Raw genomic sequence first — 21,784 nt, forward strand, 5'->3', positions numbered from 1 at the left:
GTACTTTTACTCAAGTCTGGGTCTCTAGTACTTTATACATGTCTGGTTGTCTCTGACTTAAGGTACAAACTGTGGCAGACTGCAGCAGACTCAAAAAATCCTTCATTCTGGGAGCCATCAGACTCTTTCACCCCAACCATCAGGGACGGGATGCTGCTGCTGACTGAGTTTAATCCAGTCACACCACATGGACATTATTCAACCACTTAATTCTCAATTCTTTACACCATCACTTCCCCAACCTCACTTACATTTAAGTACATTTACTCATGATTGGGTATTTACATATTCACTTCTCAGAACTATTTTGTAACGTATGCGTATTTCTATTTCTATGGCACATCATATGTAATCAATGTCATTGCACATTGCACTTTGCTCTGTTAATTATTTAATGACCATTAGCAACATCTACTGCACTGCTCTGCTTACAGATAGATCTTTACCTTGTATAGTACGTTTTTTATAGCCTTATATATTTTCTATTCTTCTGTGTTTTAATTTATGTTTAAATATGTTTCTTATTGTATCTATCTATCTATCTATCTATCTATCTATCTATCTATCTATCTATCTATCTATCTATCTATCTATCTATCTATCTATCTATCTATCTATCTATCTATCTAAACTTTCTAGGTGGGCTTGAAGGCAGCATTAAAAAGTGGGGCATTGTCTGAAACAGCATATGAAATATTAGATGATGCTACACTCTTTAAAAATAAAGCTCCCTAACTGGCTCTCAGCTTGTAGGCAAAGCTCAGGAAAGACATTGTATTGGTATACACTGTTCATTATGGGTAATTATCCTACTTTTCTCTTGATATTTGTTTATATTTTCTCCTGAGTTCCACTTACACCATTTGTACCAGAACACTTTATTATAAAAATGTAAAAAAAAAAAAATTCAACATTTTTTGAAATGCTTTATTTCTTCAGAGTTAAACATGCTGTGTCTGCTACTGTGCATTTAGGACTAATTGGCCACTCTTGCGCTGTACTGCAATCAACAAAGCAGTCCAGTCTGAAACTTTTCATATAACTTAACATATAACTTACATATATTGCAAATGGGTGGAACTGAACTGCTGTGGGCTGAATATGTGAATGTATGTATAAGCTTTTTTTTTTCTTACATAAAAAAGTAACAATTTAAAAAAGGAAAGAATATTTTTACTACATGTCATAACAAATGAATTAATGGAAATATTCAATGAATACCTGCAAAACTGTTTTGTGGTAAATTTTAGAGGATAAATGACTTATTTGTACAATCTATTTAGTGTCACATGATAGATTTTTCTCCTGTTCCTCTTAAAACAAAAATAAAGGCTGTGGAGCAATTCACATTAAAACATATTAGGTAGAGAAAAAACTGTTGCACCATTAGTGAAATGTAGAATTGTGTGGTTTGTGGTGCAGCAGAACAAACCGAGCCAGCACAGGAGAAATAGAGCTGAACTGAGGAGGAGAGTTTAGTGTTTTTAGCAGATAAGGGCCCAGATCCAGTTCTGAATATTTATACCAATTCAAAGTTCAATCAAACAAATTCAGTGAGGAGCTCATTTATTTTTTTTATATCAGGAACATGACTGTAAATAGGTTAAAATCCTGATGTAATGTAAATGACGCAACACCAATTTCATAACTTGTATTTCATTTTTTGTTCTATAAATCAGGTCAGAATTAATTATATGGAATGTACAGCATAAATTAAATATTTTAAATTGTTAAAACTGAGCTGTAGAAGCTAAAATACACATTTAAAAGGTGTTCATTTTATCTCCAGCACTAACAACACTACAATCTGCAAAAAATGTCACATGACCACACCCTGTCCTGTGATGCTCTCAGGATGTTCAGTAGCTACAGCTCTGAAACAAAAATAAGAGACCAGTTTCTGAATCAGTTTCTCTGATTTTGCTATTTATAGGTTTACGTTTGAGTAAAATAAACATTGTTGTTTTATTCTATAAACTATGGACAACATTTCTCCTAATTAATTCCACATAAAAATATTGTTATTCAAAGCATTTATTTGCAGAAAATGAGAAATGGCTGAAATTACAAAAAAGATGCAGAGCTTTCAGACCTCAAATAATGCAAAGAAAACAAGATCTTATTCATAAAGTTTAGAGTTCAGAAATTAATATTTGGTGGAATAACCCTGGTTTTTTATCACAGTTTTCATGCATCTTGGCATGTTCTCCTCCACCAGTCTTACACACTGCTTTTGGATAACTTTATGCCACTCCTGGTGCAAAAATTCAAGCAGTTCATCTTGGTCTGACAGTTTGTGATCATCCATCTTCCTCTTGATTATAATCCAGAGGTTTTTCTATTCGATAAAATCAAAGAAACTCATCATTTTTAAGCTCTTATTTTCCAGAGCTGTATATGTTACTTCTTCTGCTAGAAACCTTGTGCACATTTAAAAGGCTCTGTGACTCTTACGCCACCTTGGGCTCTTTTGGGTTAATAGGAAAACTTTTCAGCTTATACAGAAAGAGAAAAAAAAAAAAAAATGTTGTGAACAGTAGATCACGAGAACAAATTTTACACTGAATGTTAAATTTTGACTATTACTGATTTAGTTTAACACTGGCAAATATTTATAGTTTTGTGCATTTTCAATTTAGTTTAGTAACTTTATTGGACCTATGTAATCATCTTTGTTTCTAAATCTGAGCCTTATGATTCAGAAATTATGTAGAAATAAGTGTTTTAAAAGGGCGCCTGTCACTTTTTCCTTGCTATTTTACAACTACTTAAGTCTATATATGAAAATTAGCTACATGAAATTTCTTTTAGTGCCCCACTTTTCTGATGTCCCAAAAATGACAACATTTACATATCCCTGCTGATTGATACAAAGCAGTTTGGCTCCACCCGTCCATACTGAAGATATAAGAACTGTTTCAGACTACACTGGTTCTCATATGTGATGTAAATACAGAGCAGCCAATCATAACAGAGAGAACACATTTACGTATGTAAAGACTTTACGTCTTAAAGTCACAGTAACAGAAATAACCTGTAAAAGATAAAAACAGGTACAAAAAGCATAAGTGGAGGACCAGGATACACAGTGTCATTGATGCAAAGCACCAAAAGCTATTCATGTATTAAAAGCTTTTCCTTACAGACAAGTCTGCTAAATATTAGTGTTTGCTTTTAAATAAAAATGTATTAAATGATATAGTGTATGAGCTAAACAAGTTATAGACACAAGTAATAAACGTAATAACGACCCACTGAGCAGTTCTATCCATTTTAGTTGCTAAAAAACAGAATCATTGAAGGATAGTTATAACTTACATCCATCTATAGACCCCTACTGACACCTTTATTCTAAGAGTGTAATCAGATGAAAGTTAATCATCTGCATTTGGAAAAATACTGCTGTTTTATGATGTTGGTTTTGCAGCAACATAAATTAGGCTGATCATGAGTAGGGAGGAGCTCACTGTGACTACTTCAGTTTAATCACAGCTAAATATACAAATTCCTTCAAGGCCGTGTCAGGTTCTCTTCATTTCCCCACAAAGGCCACGTCCTGGATTTGGCATTCAGCAACATAAACAATCAACACACGGACAAAATACAAAGTTGAGCTGTATGTTAGTCACATAAATGTGAATATAAAAGCATAAATAATACATACATGTACATGTGAGATATGTAGACCAGTTCTCAAAGCAAACGATCAACCTTTGCTGTTCATAGTATAATCATAACTACATCACTGATTGAAGAATAATATTAAAACATATTTGGCTCTGTTGGACTTGGCAAATCTACTTCAGTTAGTCAAGATGCTTCTCTAGGTTAAAGCCATAACATATGCTGATATTTTTTGTGGTCTCTTATAAAGTGGTTCATACATGCAAGTATTTTTATACAATGCTATGAAACTCTCTCTCTCAACAACTTAATTTCTGACCACTTTGGAAAGCAAAAAACAAACAAACAAAAATACAGTGCACTGTATTTTCATTTTTTCATTCATGAAGACCTCAGCTTTTAACCAGACCAACATCTTACAATAATCCAATGATAATCCAGAGTAAAAAAAAAAAAAAAAAATGCACTGGAAGTAGTGAAGCTTGATAATATCATAGCAGAAACATACCAGAAAAAATGGGGAAACATTCAAGTAATATTGAGTTACATCTCTATTGCCACTTTCCCTTTTCTTTGCATATACATCCTTCAGTATACATCATTACCATCTGAGAAATCTTACATGCTAAACCGCATACATCAAAACCAGGTTACATCCCTGCAAACAATGCAATGTGTGCACTCCACAGAAATCATAGCATCATGTGAAAGCATCTTAAATATTGGTGATCTATTTATATATTTTTATTGGGAGTGGTTTAAGAATATTATAGCACTGTTGGTTATTTTACTTATCTGAAACATTTGGCTTATTTCAAACTGCAAATGCAATTACATGTCTTTTTTCAGTATAGTATATTCCTACCACAATCTCATTTTGACTAAATTTAAAAGGATTGCATGTATTTAAATTAATTTTAATTAATAAATAGGGGTGTAACAAGATCTCGTGCCACGTTGTTTTCCGTGTTCTGTAAATTGCCTGGTCCCGCCCACACATTCCCACATTTTTAAACTGCAGAGCGATGCAGAATCACTTACACACAGAGGCAACATGTTGAGAAATATAAAAAAGAGATTTGGTCATAGGATGCCAGGTCTGTATAAAATCTGCAACATTCACTAAGGACTGATGAGACTCATGTGAGATCATACAGGAGAGAAGTTGCTGGGTTTATGGTAAAACCAGCTCCAGTACTTAGATACTGTAGTGTATTTTACTTAGAGCAAAAAATGTAAAGAATTCACCTGCAGTTCTGTGACTTTTAGTCAAATCAAATATTTTCAATCATGTATTTCAACATTGATACTGTAAAAATCTCATCTTTTCTTGTTCTCGTGAACCCAATATCGTGTCTTGTCACACCCCTATTAATAAGCAACTTTCAACATTTTTTTTTTTTGCATTCATATGAACTTCTTTAAACTTAGTTTTCTCCTTACAAGTAAACAGGATACTTTTGTAAATCTGTTTTTTTTTTATAAGCAACAGTCTTGGCTTTTAAAGATAAGAAATAAAGGAAAAGGAGGTTCATACAGGGAAATAGGCTCTTTAAGATGCTTTCACTTCGCAGAGATATTATTTCGAGCAGGATAAACGTGTCTTCTGCATTATAAATTGTGAGGGCATGGAGAAATCTTGTTATATGGATTTGGGGTTTGGGGAGATGAATAGTAAAATAGGTACTTGTAGGATATGAGAGCAGTGGAGTGTATTGGTCATTTCCTACTGATGCCAGTGGTTTCCAATCTCGGAGCTGGAGCCGGGTAATGATATGGGATGAATCAGGTGCTTGAGCAGGAGGAACTCAGAAAGCTGTGGGATTGATTGCCGCTGGTCTAAGAATATCCTGTGATCATTTTGCCCTATTGGTTTCACCGGCGGGGTAACGAATCATGTATCCTGTCCAATTGTGTCCTATCATATCCAAGCACATTATACTCTTTCAGTGTTGTGCTGTATTGTATATTCCTAAGAAGAAGATGCTGCACGGCTGAGATAAGGCATGGAGTACGAACAGAGTCTTGGTACTTTTAATGAGAAACGCCACTGAACTGGCTCTACAGTCATGTCTCGGTTTTGCGCCTGTAGCCCGCAGGGTGGGAAGAGGGTGCGAGTCAGACTATACTTGGTTGCCAGGTTATAGTTACCATGGTAATCCTTCCAGGGATGGGGACCTCTTTTTTTTTTTAGGCAAGAGGCTCAAGTCCTATTCCCAGATCATCATGGCAACAGCAGACCTCAGCAGCTCTTCTGATTAGCCGGTTCAAAGTTCAGATCTAGGCAAAACCCGCCTCTATATCCCCTCGACCCACTTTCGTTTAGCCTGGGGTGCTTTACCTTTAAAATAAAGAATGCAAACATCCTCTTAAGGTGGACTGTGAAATATCATTAAGACAAATAACCAAGCAGAACGTTTCAGAAAGAGATCAACACATGCAGTGAATGTTCTTGAAAAGAGAGCCAAGCGAGTTCCATAGGAATTAAGGCACTTTTGACAGTATTTGACAGTAAAAAGCTGCAAGACTAAAAGACAGAACATTCTCTGGTCCAGACGTCCTTTCGGCAGACCTGAAGCGACTGAAAAATAGAAAGAAAAACGGTTTGGCCTTCAGAACAACAAATGCACATTCATCTCAAAGCTTTCACAGGACTGCTAGTGATCGCTCGGAGTCTTGAGCTCTTAAAGGAGTTCCAGCAGTAAGTCCTTCGTCTCTAAAATCAGGAGCAAGTAGAAAAGGCAAAACGTATGAAGTCCCATTCATCGTTCACAACACAGAGCGGCATAGCGGGGAAATAAGAACCTCTTCATCTGATGCAGACTCATGGGTCTTTGGGCTCTCAAAAAGTGGTTGTGGGTGGAGTGGGGTGTGGGCAGGTGCGAATCACCTGTGCAGACAGGCCAGTGTCATCAGCTCTTAGATGTAAAAGTAACACTTGTCTTTAATAAACTAGGCTGGTGTGCAAGCACGTCGGTCCCTGAATCAGCACCTTCCAGTGTCAAAGTTGAGCTGGTGGAGGACATTCCTACCCTCGTAACAGCTGGCTCTCCCACTGAGCACAAAGACATTTCAAAAAGATGTCTTCCATGGGTGTAAAAAGTTGACACTTTTTTTTTTTTTTTACATCATATAAAGCCAACAGAACGTGTCTGAGTTGGCCCTTGAGCAATTTAGCCAGGCTCTCTGGGATGTTCACATTAAAAGCCTTTTAAGCCTTGAAGTTTTTGAAATGACACATATCTGTCATATATGAACCCTTTCACACCTGAATTATGTTCCAGTGCTGAAAAATATAAGAAGCGTGCTGTTTCCTGTCTGTAATGTACTAGAAATACATTTCTATGTTAAATGCAGTGTATTCATGTGTTTAACATTGTTCTTTTTTATTATTTATGACTTTTAGATCACTTTCTATTTCACAAATCATCCCTAAGCAATAAAAATATTTTTATTATGAATAATTTTTATTATAATTTTTATTATAAAATATTTTTTTTATTTTGTCCAATGTAGTAGGCAGGACTTAGCTGCTGTTTGATTGGTTAATAAATTTAAATTCTGTTGGACAACAGGCCTCAATCTGTGTTAAATGCAAGAATACACAAGAAATAAACAAAAAAACAGATGTTGTCCATTGCAATGGATGCAGGGTCTGAAAGGGTTAATGTGAATAGCAATTCATATTTGGGTCTTTTTTAATGACACATATCTGTCATATATTATGTGAATAGCAATGAATGAAGGGATGTATGTACATTACAGTAGAAATCCAAGTCTTCTTCTTATGAAGCATAAATGTTTGTTCACATTAGGGTGAAAGAAATTGGATTGTTGTTGTTTTTTCAGAGCTGTGTAAACACCAAAAATGATCTTGAATAGTGAGTGGTTTGAATCACTATTGTATAAACTCCTAAACTGGGGACACATGTGATACATGGAGGTGCTAAAAGCATCAAATATTAAAAAGCATCTAATCCAAATTTGATAGTCTTTTAACACTTTTAACACTGAAGACAATGATACTGGCTAACATTTCTGGAGAACATTTTGAGCAGGGCTGTGCCAAAATTTGAAGTTTAGAATTGAATTTAATTTAATTCAATGGATGCATTTGAATTTGAATGAAATACACACTACAGTATGTTGGAATGAATTTAAAATAATTGAATTCATTGCAATTCAGTATCTTATCACATACGTGTGTCATTTTGTATATTGCTGTAAATACAAAAATTAATAGTACAAACCAGCTCAGACCTACAATTACCTTCTTTCTCTGAAGTGTACTTTATACAAAATGAAGACTTGAAGACTTGGATAAAGCACGGTATTCTGGAAAATGAAATTCTGTTCTATCATTTTAAACAATTTGAAAGTTTTTAGAGCTCTGTATTATAGTCTGTATTTAATGTTAATTTATGGTCCACACAATAGTATCTATCTAAAAATTCATGTTGCGATCATATTTACCATATACTGTAAAGATTCATTCTTAAATACACCTTCACTATGTATTAGAAATTTCTTTGACTTTCATGGAATTCTGATCCTACTTCCTGCAATTTGAATTTAAATTTAATTAAATTCCGCAATTCCACTTCCTGTTTGCAATCTCACTTCAAATTCTACTCAAATTCAAGAATTTAATTCATAATTCATTTCTAAAGTTTGTATAACCCAGATTCAGTAAAGTCCAGATTATTTAGGAAACAAATGGCTGAGTTTGACTATACAGTTTGTGCCTATAGAGCAGTGTCAGTGTGGATTAAGGAGAGTGAATTTTTTGAATAAGCATCTGATCTCAATTAAATAGTCGCCGGTATGTTTAACACTCCTTTCCTCCTTACACAGATTTGTATATAAATATTACAAAAAGCTATGAAAGATATAAAAACTTCAGTGTTGACCTTAAAATCTCTCAGCAAATCTTTCAGAGTATAAACCCCAGAATATTCCATTAAACAAGAAAAAGGTTATGAACGCTGAACAGCTAGCAATGTGCTGAAATGTGTTAGTCTGTTCGAGCTGCACGTCTGTTTAGTGACAGATATGTGTCATTCACACACACAAATGTGACTGTGACCTGTACTGATGGAAAGATCTGATCTCCATAGAGAACTGGAACTGTGGGAAAAGGCTTATAATGAGAACGTACCCTCAGTCCTGTAATAAAGCATGTGGAGCTTCACCTGCTGAAAAGAGCACAGAACACACTGCCCCAGCAAACACAGCGCCGTCCCTCAATTCCTGATGCTATTTTCATCACCAGCTCCCTCTTTCACAATTTCACCACTTCTGATCTCCTCTCTCTCTCTCTCTCTCTCTCTCTCTCTCTCTTTCTCTTTATTAATCTTCATCTTTTAGAACCGTTCCCCTCACACGTTGTCCACACCCTCCATATGTTGCTGAAAGATTCACACAGTTCACACATTCACACAGTTTCTCCACATAGTCTCTAATGTAGTGGATCAGTTAAGACGTGTTTGGTGTCTGGAGGATGCTTCTTAAGGCAGAGATATTTAGCTGGCTGTAAAAAAACTGATTGATAGATCTTGCTTGTTTTTTATTGTAGGTTTGTTTGTAGGCGAAGATGATTTGACTTGAAGTGAGATGATATGACTGAAATCTTGAGCATTACAATTTTTCTGCTATTTTTCAACAAAAGACAATATATAATTTTTTTGGATATAGTGGTGTATAACTTAAAAACGTAAATATATATATATATATATATATATATAGTAACAAATTTGCAATAATGATAATAATTATAATGATAATAATAATCATTTATTCTATCTTTTCCTCCTATAATATTCTGTATGTTTTGATGCATATTGTGGAAAAATACTTATCATACGTTTCCATGGAGACTTCATTTTCAGTTTCTCTGATTTTGCTATTTATAGGTATACATTTAAGTAAAATGCACATTGTTGTTTTATTCTATAAACTACAGACAACATTTCTCCCAAATTCCAAATAAAAAATAATGTAATTTAAGCATTTATTTGCAGAAAATGAAAAATGGATGAAATAACAAAAAAAGATGCAGAGCTTTCAGACCTTAAATAATGCAAAGAAAACCAGCTCAGAGTTGAAAGAGTTCAGAAATCAATATTTGGTGGAAGAGTTTTAATCACAGTTTTCATGCATCTGGCATGTTCTCCTCCACCAGTCTTACACACTGTTTTGGATAACTTTATGCCAGTCATCATTTTTAAGTGGGGTCTCTTCATTTTTCCAGAGCCATATACATATACGCATGTATATGCTTATTCTGATTTTTTTTACGGTTTTCTCAATCAGTGCATGCTGCTCACAAACATTACTCGAACTAGCACAGGTGCTAATTAATCCCCCCCACCCCCCAAAAAAAAGAAACTCATCACCATAACTGAAGCAAATATTTAAAAAAATCTACAAGAAAATCAGCATTATTAGAACTAAATAAATATTAGAAAAAATGTATATTAAGAAAACAAATGTTCCCAATATTAATAGCTGATTGTAAAATATAAATTCAATTATTGCTTGGCTCATGTAAATCTGGAGTTTCCCGTTACCTGATTACCCAGGTGCATGTAAACACATTGATCAAATTAGTGGAATAATCTAATTTTCTGCAGATTCATTTGCTATTTTAATATTTAAGAATGCAATGATAGTTCGGTAGTGCAGGACGACTTTCTGTTACATGTTAAATGTTAACCTTGAAGTTTCCTATGACCAAATTCCCGACACCAAACGTCTTACCTGATAAACTACATTGGAGAAGTGAAGGGGATAACTGTGTATATTTGACTTTTTTGATATAGTTGTAAGGCTGGTGCTCAGTCTCTCTCTCCCTCTCTCATTTCAGGTGTTCTATAACAGCGATGTCCCGGCGGTCGGCGGCGTACTCCGGACTGAGACCGTTCATGAACAGGCTGCCGTTACGGGAAAGCGGGTAGGAGGGGTACACCTCCCTCTCGTCCCCCAGGTTGACGGACAGCGTGCGCTTGCCCATCTCTTGGTTGACAGGCGGGTTGTTGAGGCCCAGCTCGGCCGAAAGCTTGCGTTTAATGGAGGCGGCTCGCTGGAACTTGTCGTAGATGTCGACGCTCAGCCGCCGGCGGGTCTCTTTGAACTCTGCTGAGACGTTGGCGGTCCACTCTGCAGCGTGTGCCCGGAACTCGCCCACCTATTACAGAAGAGGCAAAGAGATGCACAAAGGTGGATGAAGTGCATTTTCTATAAATTCTTGTCAATACAATGCAAAATACAGTGCTGTTCAAGTCCGTCCTCAAATAGACACTGGGTTCACAGAAGGAGTTGGACAAAATATTGATACTGCAATATATGTTTTCGTATGTTCTATGAAGTATAAAGACAATTGTCTTGTGATATATAGAATATCACAGAATCACAGTATTGTGATGATATCATTACCGTGGGAAATGTATTGTGATAATATTGTATAATGAGATGCTCTTGGATTCACACTCCTACTTTACAGACAGTTCCATGGGTGCCCAGAGGTTGAGTTGGAGAATGTTTATAACATGTGATTACTTTGGGTTGGTCATCGTAAGGCGCACTGGATTATAAGGCGCACTATCAATGAACGTCAATTTCCATGCATAAGTCGCACCAGATTCTCTCCTCAGGTGTTTCTGTTCATTTATAGTAAGCTTAGAATTCCAGTATTTTGTCCAAGAGTGAGCGCTAGCCATGGTTAGCAAGCACTTAGCCAGCCCCTGTTAACAATGCTAGCCAGCCACAGTTAGCAGTGCTAGCCAGCTGCGGTTTGAACCCTGAGTGTTCTGGTAAGGCAGGGTGCTATCAGATAGCGGTTCATCCCACGTAGCTTGTTTTAACACAGTAAACGCGCAGGCTACAGTCCAATATACTCGCCTCTGAACAGCAAAAGAGCTAGCACTGCAGTTAGCGGCTAATGCTAATGCCACTGCACTCAGCCTCAGCACTGGAGAAACTGTCTTTATAAGGCACACCGGATTAAAATGCGCACTATTGATTTTTAAAGAAGGGGTACCCATTATATTCACTGCACGTCACTGGTTCTAGTGTTCTGTACACACAGTATGAGTGTATGAAGAGGTTAATAATAAACTTAATATAACTAATAACTAATACATAAAATTTAACATACGCGATTATCATTAAGTTCTAATATAAGAACTGAAAGGAATTATGTTGTAATTAAATTCCTTTTCAGAACGTCTGAAATGAAGTCAGTATCAACAGCAAAAATGTCAGTAGATAGTTATAGAAAGATTAAGTTTTTGTCAGTCTTGAGATACTGAATAGACTTATCAACACAAACAGACTGGGGAAAAAACAAACAGCTAAAAAACAAGACAGGAACATGAAGGACAAAGAAAGGAAGAAAACAGGCAGACGAGAGCTAAGATGTGGTAACATACTTATTATTATCGTATATGAAGTAAAAAATAATAATATAGACATGTAAATATATGTACACAAATAATGTACATAAATTGGCAAATCAGCAGTCAGTTTCTGGGTTAAGTGAGGTCAGCTGTGTTGGAGCTGAAGTGATGGGAACATGCAGGTGCAGGTGCAGGTGACAGAGAGGATGAGACTCGAGTGAAGAAGATCTTGGGGGGTGACTTGAAGTCACTTCAAACTAATGAAGTGTAATCAGATATAGATCTACATCTGCTCTTTCTATCTCTCTCTCTCTCTTTCTCACTCTCTTTATCTTTCATTCTCTCTCTTATGTTCTTTTTCCCTCCTCCCCCTCTCATTATGAAATGATTCTCACGCAAGAACCTTCAAATATATGCACCCTGCTCACTTATATACACAGCAAACATGAGGCACAAATATCTGAGAAATTTCTGATTTGAGCAGGACTAAGTCAAATTATGTGTGTGTGTGTGTGTTTGTGCGTGTGTGTGTAGAGAAGGCTAAAGATATAGTACATGCTATGGTGGAAAACAATCATGTTAACGTAAGGGTTTGAATTCACACCTGTGCGTAATAAATGTATGTCTCTATGTAATAAATATCACTCATGGTCGCTTAGCGCAGGAGAGGAAGGCGGTTGCTAGGTAACCTGGTGACAGGTGTGATGGTGACTGGGTTACTTGGCTGTGTGAGCAGTTAAGGGCTTTTATTCCACAGGGGCATCAAGTTCAGCTTTTGATCATCTGATCTCAGGGTTTTTCTGAGTTTGCTTTTTAATACTGAACTTTACACACAAACACACAGGGTGTAACAGAATGTCTCCTAAATACCAACATATGTGTAATTATACTCAGTTTAGCTGCAAGTGTCAAACTCAACTGTTGGCCCTCGAGCAACCAGGAGCAAACCAGGCGTATAGTCTTAGTCCTTTCTAACAACTGAAGGATTACAGGGACACTTCTATCTTTTTATTTGTGAAAGCTATCTTTCCCTTTAAATCATTTATATATGACGATCTGTGTACATATTAAGTAAACATACTGAAATACATTTAGAACATTTGCGCAGTATGCTAGTATTTTAGTGCACTGTGAGGAGAACACACCTCTTCTTTAGTTTTCTTTGATATGACTCGGAACCAGTCTCCAATCATGCTGAGAACTGCAGCGAAGTAGGCCAGACCCACCAGAATCCAGAACCAGACCACTGGTTTATAGTAGTCCTGATACTCCATCTCAGACCCACCTGAACAGGAGAGAGAGAGAGAGAGAGAGAGAGAGAGAGAGAGAGAGAGAGAGAGAGGTGCATACTTAAAAAAAGAAAAAAAAACATCTTTGGGTGCTGCCCTATTATGCTTGAGGCCAAAAGCTCATCTCTCAAAACTATATAAAAAATATCTCAGGGATCAGACAGCATAGCTGCAATCATTTTATATAATAGCTTTTTTAATGGTAGTTTTCAGAGGCATTAAACCCAACTGGGCCCTTCAGGACCTTCAGAGAAAATCTTATGATTTTAGGCAACTGATTAAATATACTTTGTTTTATTATTTATTTCTGGGACTGAATATTATACACCTTGGTTCCTATATTATTTATTTATTTTATTTATTATTTAAAATTACATTACTAATCTTTTTCCATTATTAATGTTTTGATGCCAAGAAAAGGATTAAATGAATGAAATTTCAAAAGAGAATATTGTTTAAAAAGCTCTTGCATTGGTTCTGACTTGTCAGATTAAACACCAACATTATCAGTATTAGAATTTGCAGAGGAAGCAACCAATCTCTTGAACTATCCAGTGGGTGAAAACAGTTTAAAGCGTGTGTAAAAAGACATCATTCTCTAACTTTTAGTTGTCCTGCATACTATGTGACTGGTTGTGAATACATGTTGTTGTGTAACCAGGTTTCAGTCTCTTACTGACTCTTACTGAAAGTGACACTACTTCATTTCAACAGAGAAAACCAGAGATAAAATACATGGCATTGTCTGTATTAGGCATCAATTCAAGTGTTAAACATTTGTATTAAACATGCATTGCTGTTAGCTTTGTGCTATCAGTCTAATAGAATCCCATACTAAGGCTAGCATAAATTAGCTATAAGTAACAGCTGGCTTTTGACATTGTTGGCCTCATATGAAGACCCAGGTCTAAATCATGTTTTGGCTGCACGCATGACACAGTTACAGAATGCACGGACCAGAAGACCACAGGACTTTCGGAAAACCCACCCTATATCAGCTGATTGAGGTTGAACATTAACAGGGCAATGCTTATTACTGCAATCTACAAGTGAAACTAAACAGGAAGGCCCACGATGAAACAATGTGATTTATTTGAAGTGATGCCTCACCTGCCACAAAATCTCCAAAACCAATGGTCGTCAGTGTGATGACGACAAAGTAGATAGCGTCCAGTGTGCTCCAGCGCTCGATGTGCTGGAAGATGATGGCTGGCAACGTCACGAAGAGCAGGCAACCAAAGAGGATGAAGAGAACCGTGGAGATTACACGAATCTTAGTCTGGCTCACTTTCCATTTCTGCAGTAAAAAGACAGACAGGATGAATGGATGAGTGGAATGTGGATGAATAAATAGATGGCATGCGTTTGGTTTACAGTAATGTTTAGGGCATCAGCATAGATAGTGGATAGATAGATGAGCGAAAGGATAAAAAAATGGAGAAATGTAAAATGCCGAATGAAAAGAGAGAGAGAGAAAATGTGTACATGTGAATTGCATATACAGTTGGATAAACAGGGGTTGGACAATAAAACTGAAACATCTGGTTTTAGATGACAATAATTTATTGTGGTGACGGACAGTTGAGGTGCACATTGAATTCTGCCGTGATTTGGGCAGCCGTGGTTTTATGTTTTTTGGATACAATCCGGGTTAGCACCCGAACATCCCTTTCAGACAGCTTCCTCTTACAGCGTCCACAGTTAATCCTGTTGGATGTGGTTGGTCCTTCTTGGTGGTATGCTGACATTACCCTGGATACCGTGGCTCTTGATACATCACAAAGACATGCTGTCTTGGTCACAGATGCACCAGCAAGACGTGCACCAACAATTTGTCCTCTTTTGAACTATAATGTTGTGTGCACTGCAATAATTTGAGCAAAACTGTGCTCTTACCCTACTAATTGAACCTTCACACTCTGCTCTTACTGGTGTAATGTGCAATTATTGAACATTGGCCACCAAGCTGCTACAATTTAGCCATGAAACCATGAAACCAGAGACAAGACAACAACAAAACAGGGCCATGAGATTAAAGAACACATGGTTAGGTAAACAAACAGGCTGGGGAAAAGACAAAAACAGACATGAAGGGAAGCAAGACAGGAACAGGAAGGATAAAAAAAAACAGAAGAAAACTAGGCACACAAGGGCTGAGGTGTGACAACATACTTTGATATGTTCTATCTAAAGCCTCTGCAAGAAGCTGGTATAAACAGGACACGCCGGTGAGATTTTAATTTACATATAAAAGTTTTATTGAGTTACTAGGGAGGTATTTAAGGACAAGACCATTGCTTCCGCTGTGATTGAACTTGGTTGTCCCCCTCGAGTGCTGTGAAAACTCCTTCATATGAGTTTATCCTGAGTTTATATTCTCTTTTAAGCTCTCAACAAAGAGAAATGACTATTTAAGCCCATATTAAAAAGCCTCTCACTCTGACTTTGTGAGTGGATGAATCAGCGTTTCCCTCCGGTCCTTTGAGTGGCATATCTCTTTCTCCTTCATTCGCTCTGTCTCTGTCTCTCTCACATGCTTCCTTTCCCTCAGGTTGTTCTCTATGCTAGAAACACACTCAGTGTTTCAGACAGACTGCTGATCACACTCTCAGCTGCACACACTCAACTACTGCCTGCCAATAACATCGTTAAGCCAGACATGAAAGAGAGCCTCCCCACACACACACACACACACATACGTTCCTGTGGCTAACTCGCCTCGTTTGAAACAGACTCACTCTGTACTCCTGCTGTCATCATCATCATCACCTGTGGTGGAGCACAATGGAGAGGACGGCAATTTATTGCTTTCAGAGAGCTGCTGTATCAGTGCTAGCTCTGTAATATGCAGCTTCTGTACAACAGCTTGTAGATTTGGGCTTCTTGTTATTCGGTTTGTGAGGATATAATCAATAGCCCCCCCCCCCCAAAAAAAACAAAAAAAAAAACATATATTGACATTTTAATTTACATCAAAATACAGTTTTTCTGTATTTCTGGTCAAAATCTATAAGCAGAATTATACCACAGTTAGTTCCAAACCTGAAATGTAATTGGCTGAGAGGCGTTCTGTGAGTGCCATTATCAGCCGGTAATTCACTGTAGCTGAAGCTCTCAATGTATTACTCCGCCACATACAGGTAACCTAGCAACGATACAGCACTTAAGGTTGAGATATACTTGCTGTTAACTACATGTACGCATTATGGCTGCTTCGCGTATCCTGCGTCTGTTTGGAGCGTAGGTCGTGCACGTTCTTCAAAAATTAATGTGACGCGCACGTGAGGTGCAATACACACAAAACCGCTAGGGGCAGTGTAGCCACTAACCAGCATAAAAATGGCGGAAAGTTTGGAGTAGCAGTTGTGTGACCAAGTCCGGAGCTACCCGCATCTTTATGATGTGTCCTTTCTACGTTCTGCCCTCTAGTGGAAGCCTCCAGTTACACGCATTGCACATAGGCTAATATGTTCTCAGTCACATTCACAACACAGCCGTTGTCTACATACAATCCAAACAGAGCAGCAATGGGACTATTTTATCTCACAGAGTTTGCATAACCAAACAGATCGTATTTTTTCTCGACCTCTTTACCTCAAAATCTTTCAATAAACAGTGATAATGGAACAGAGGTTTAATCACAGTAATACACTCAAGGTTCATGTTATAACAGTTAATACTGGCACTGCAGACTTGTGCCTACAACCGCAGCACAGCAGTGCTGAAATTACATGTTATAGAACGAACCTCTTGTGTATTATTGCTTAAGTAATTTTGGAATATAGATCAGATACTTAATGAAAATCTTTCTATAAATCAATGTTTCTATTTTCTATTGTTTCTGTTTTTTTAGAGCCATAACAGAGCCATGCATTAGAAGCCTAAAGGCTATTGCACACTATAAGCAATGCAAAAGCAGTGAAGTGCTGAAGTGAAAGCGCCACAATGGAAGATTTGTTTGAACTGAGGGGTAATGCAAAGCAATCTGACAACACTGCATAGATTAGAGACAGTCTACACTTTTCCAAGTTTTTTTTTTTTTTAACATTTAACTCTTGTATTTTATGTACACTTCATGTCACAGGCCATTTTTATGTATTTTTGTAATTTTTATGGATTATTTTGTTTTTAATTTGACAAAATATAGTGTGGCATGCTGAGAAACAAAGACGTATTTGAGCATACACGTATGTAAAACATGATCATTCACTATTGTCTCGTATATACATTCTATATAGTGCCACATAGACATAGTGGGAGTTTTTTTCTTTTTTTTTTACACATAATGCTGAGACCCTAATTTTTACATGTGTTTTTTTTTTTTTTGCTAGCCATGCTTTTTTTCTTCCCTCACATGTATAAAGACAGAAGGGTCTTTGTGTATTCTAGGTGCATGTATGTGCACTCCATGAGTCCAGATGTGGGGTGTCAGGTAAAAGTATCGTACTTGGGTACAGGCAAAAAAAAGAGAGAAAGAGAGAGAGAGAGAGAGAACAAAGACATCAAATTGAGAATCCTAAGCTCTGCCACTATGATCAGGAAAGCGCCGGTTTGAATCCTGTTCATGTAGCTTGCCATCAGCTACCAGAGCCCTGAGAGAGCACAACTGCCTTGCTCTCTATGGGTGGATGGTGCTCTCTCCCCGCATCACTCCAAAGGGTGGTGTCTGCAGCACAGGACGTCTGTGAGCTGATGTATCAGAACCGAATCGCTGTGCTTTCCTCCAAGTGCAATGTGATGCTACTCAGCAATGCTGAACATTAGCAGCAGTTAGAAAAGAGGTGGTGGATGACTTCACATGTATCGGAGGAGGCATGTTCTAGTCTTCACCTTCATGGTGTTGGGGCATTACTATTGATAGGGAAAGTCCTAATGAGTGGGTTGGCTGAGTAAATTGGGGAGAAAATGGGGAAAAATCTCTGTTGGCGTATGGAAAATTGCAATGAGCATTGTGACAGATAGGGCCTGAGGTGTTTGTTTGACGCTGTTACTTATATATGTAATATATTTTTTTGCATACAAATTACAGTATTATCAGAGTCTTTTTTCACACATCACCTCAGCATCGGTGAGCAGAACACAACACACATGAATGGCTCTTCACCACATTCAAATCAACTCAAGTCTAAGAAGAGTTTAAGTCACTTAAATAACACAGACAGTATAAAGATCTTAGTCAAAGTGCGCAATCTCAACTAATCTTATGTAACATGGAAAGAAAAGACAAATGTGTGTAGATAATATGATTTTATGGCTTATTAAATAATTATTTAATGAGTACGGAGGTATTGAAGATGAGAAGTAAGAAAGTAAGGAAGGCTGTTATGTTGATGTAATGATGTAATGCCCAAGATAAAGCTAGAAAAGCTAAATTATATATTTACCTAAATTATGTATGGAACTCACTGTTCCTTACTTAGTAGACAGGCAGCCATCTGATTCCACAACAGTAAAGACAACTAACAGATGGATATTTAATAATAAATGAAGGATTTTGCTTTTGCTTTTGTTTTCTACAGCAGTTTTAATGGAACAGCACATCTACACCACGTTCAGATATACATATGTCGGATATTTAACTTTAACTTTTAACCATGTCAGTAAAACCCTAAAATCTAAAATAAACATATTATTAGCTATGACATTCAATAGAAATACCCCCCCTCCCTACAAATGGCATAACCCTGAACGTAAAACAGCTCTGAAAATAATTAAGAGACCACTTCAGTTTCTGAATCGGTTTCTCTGATTTTGCTATTTGTTTGCAGAAAATGAGAAATGGCTTAAATATCAAAAAATAGCTTTCAGACCTTAAATAGTGCAAAGTTCATATTCATATCACAGTTTTTTTTGTGCATCTTGGCATGTTCTCCTCCACCAGTCTTACACACTGCTTTTGGATAACTTTATGCCACTCCTGGTGCAAAAATTCAAGCAGTTCAGCTTGGTTTGATGGTTATGATCATACATCTTCCTCTTGATTATATTCCAGAAGTTTTCAATTGTGTAAAATCAAAGAAACTCACTTTTAAGTGGTCTCTTATTTTTTTTTCCAGAGCTGTATATGTTGAATCCATGTGTCAGTCAATGAATCGCCCAATGAATCACCATTCGGTTCTTGAGGAAACAAAAATTGATTCCTTTATGGCATCACTCAAAGAGACATTAGTAGCACATTTAGCCATTAGTTTGTCTACATTAATGTGAGTTCAGAGCAGCATGGACTGTAAAGTACGTGCTCAGGCTCATGCAATAAGATTGGTTTCCAAGCGATTTTGGACTGTTTCTATTGGTCCGTTCATCATAAAAGGTTCACAAAGTGTAAAGGTCAGCTGAGGTCAGATCGGGTTTGATTGGGGGCGTGTATCCTTGAGCAGAACATCTCATGCTACATTAGTCTAGCTGTATAAGATTACACTGTAACTCACCCTGGATGAGAGAAAATGAAACACCCTTGCATAATAAGCTTTAGATGACCTTGCATGTACACGTGACATAAGAGCTTGTGCTATGACAGCAAGGATATACTACAAAATAAGAGTGTGTATAAGGGAGAGATTTAGATAGATAGAGAGAGAGAGAGAGAGAGGGAGAGAGAGATGACATTGGGCAGGTCATAAATGCTGCGAGAGGCACTTTCAGTAAATTATAGTGACACACATCCATCACAGAATTATAGAGCTTGCTCGGTAACAAGGATAGAGAGAGAGAAAGAGAGAGAAGGAGAGAAAGAGAGAGAGAAGGAGGGAGAGAGAGAGAGATATGAAAGAGAGTCACATTCACAGCAAAGCAGCAGGTACACTTACAGTATGTGTATCATTGTACATCTCTATTAAACCCATGGTCTTGACAACAATTCATTCAGATTATCCTTCAACTGATCAAAATCTCTCACCTGGGAGATGAGCCGCAAGTTCACGCTGCTCACAAAATACTTTTATTATGTAGAACTGGGGCTTTGTGTGCTGACATGTTTTATGCTACTGTATAAAAGAAGCTCTTCATGCTGTCTTTGTTGTTATATGCTGCCACAGTGAGTACATATATACTGTATACTCTTAAAGAGTTCATTTTGAATAATGTCTTTCAACAAACTTTGTCCTGCAACAAGTGTCTACCTCTAAAACAGGAACTTAACAAGAGAAGGATAATCCCTCCTAGCTTTGCATAGAAATTCGTCCATTTGTCAGGAGGTTTTCTCTCAAAGCATTAAACAGAAGTGTCCAATCTTCAAAGGATCAGTGTTTCTGCAGGTCTTCATCACAGAATGCACATCTCTGTTCTAGATATATTTATATCTAGAATGAGTGGCCCAAGAGTGAACACAAACATACACGCTGGCACCACAGACTTTTTTCCCCAATCGTGTGTGAGAAAGAGAAGGAGAAGGAGAAAAAGGCTTTCATCTCGTGTGCATATTTATGAAGCGCATGCAAAACAGAGAGGGTTCTGATTGGCCTGTTCTCTACAAAGAGTCTGTGAATCAGCCAATCAGTCTTTAGTGTGGGCAGGCAGTGGACGGGATGCGTTTAGTGAGTAAGAGAAGGAGAATTATGGCTTCCATCAAAACTCTTTTTGCCTCTGAATTCTCTAAAGTATAACAATGTCTGGTAAAAGTAAAAAACAATGAAAGTCTTGGGCTATACAGTTATAGTAATAGTGATTTTAGCATTGGCCATGGGGGACTAAATGATTGCAAAAGGAATGTTGAGGTGAGTTAATGTAACTATACACACACACATATTTCATCGAAATCGATCGAAATGATGTCATGGTCTCAAGCCTCGAAGTTAAAAAGAGGATGACTGTTCCTGTTTTTTATTATTTATTTTGTTATGTTGCACATTGCTGTTTTAATAGTGCACACTGCTGCTACCAAAAACAGCCACTCGATGGCATTACATATATATCTTAATTAAATTATTTAAATTTGATCATTAGTGCCTAATGTGGTGTATTACAGATCACTTGTATCACTTTGCATCACTTATATGAAGCCCACCTTTTGAAATAAGATATTGTAAATTTGATGAATCAAACCAATGACTGACCATAGACTAATCTAAAACTGGCATAGGCCTCTCTGCTGTGAAAAAAAGAAAAAAGAAAATTGAGAATCGAATCCAATCGTGACCCTAAAATCGGACATAAATTCAAATTGAGGATTTAGAGAATCGTGACACCCCTAATATATATATATATATATATATATATATATATATATATATATATATATATATATATACCACCTCCAAATATGTTTTGGATATACAATGTCCAATTCCAGAGGTATCTCCCCTGAAATTAATTTTTGCAACCTGGCATGTCTGTGTATGATATTATGTATTATAGTAAACATCTGTCTAGGTTGTTTTCATGTATTCAGACAGCCGCACACCTGTGTTTTCCATTGCCAAGATAGCAATACGCCAGAAATGTACCTGAACACACCTCACTTCCAGACCACCACACCCA

The 21,784-nt window shown here is 37.1% G+C and overlaps 1 protein-coding gene across 1 annotated transcript in view; it reads right to left on the reverse strand.

Annotated features, from left to right (window-relative positions):
* Positions 1–6,924: 6,924 nt before the first annotated feature.
* The window catches only part of kcnk2b (potassium channel, subfamily K, member 2b), a 77,930-nt gene continuing 63,070 nt past the window's right edge, over positions 6,925–21,784 (reverse strand). Inside the window, exons 5-7 of the mRNA XM_049479040.1 lie at positions 14,420–14,606; positions 13,166–13,305; positions 6,925–10,810 (exon numbers count right to left, since the gene is read on the reverse strand). Of these exons, the coding sequence (XP_049334997.1) occupies positions 10,481–10,810; positions 13,166–13,305; positions 14,420–14,606 (657 nt within the window). The 3' untranslated portion in view covers positions 6,925–10,480. The remainder of the gene's footprint in view (positions 10,811–13,165; positions 13,306–14,419; positions 14,607–21,784) is intronic.

The sequence above is a fragment of the Astyanax mexicanus genome, chromosome 1 (assembly GCF_023375975.1).
Source record: "Astyanax mexicanus isolate ESR-SI-001 chromosome 1, AstMex3_surface, whole genome shotgun sequence".
Taxonomy (NCBI): Eukaryota; Metazoa; Chordata; class Actinopteri; order Characiformes; family Acestrorhamphidae; genus Astyanax; species Astyanax mexicanus.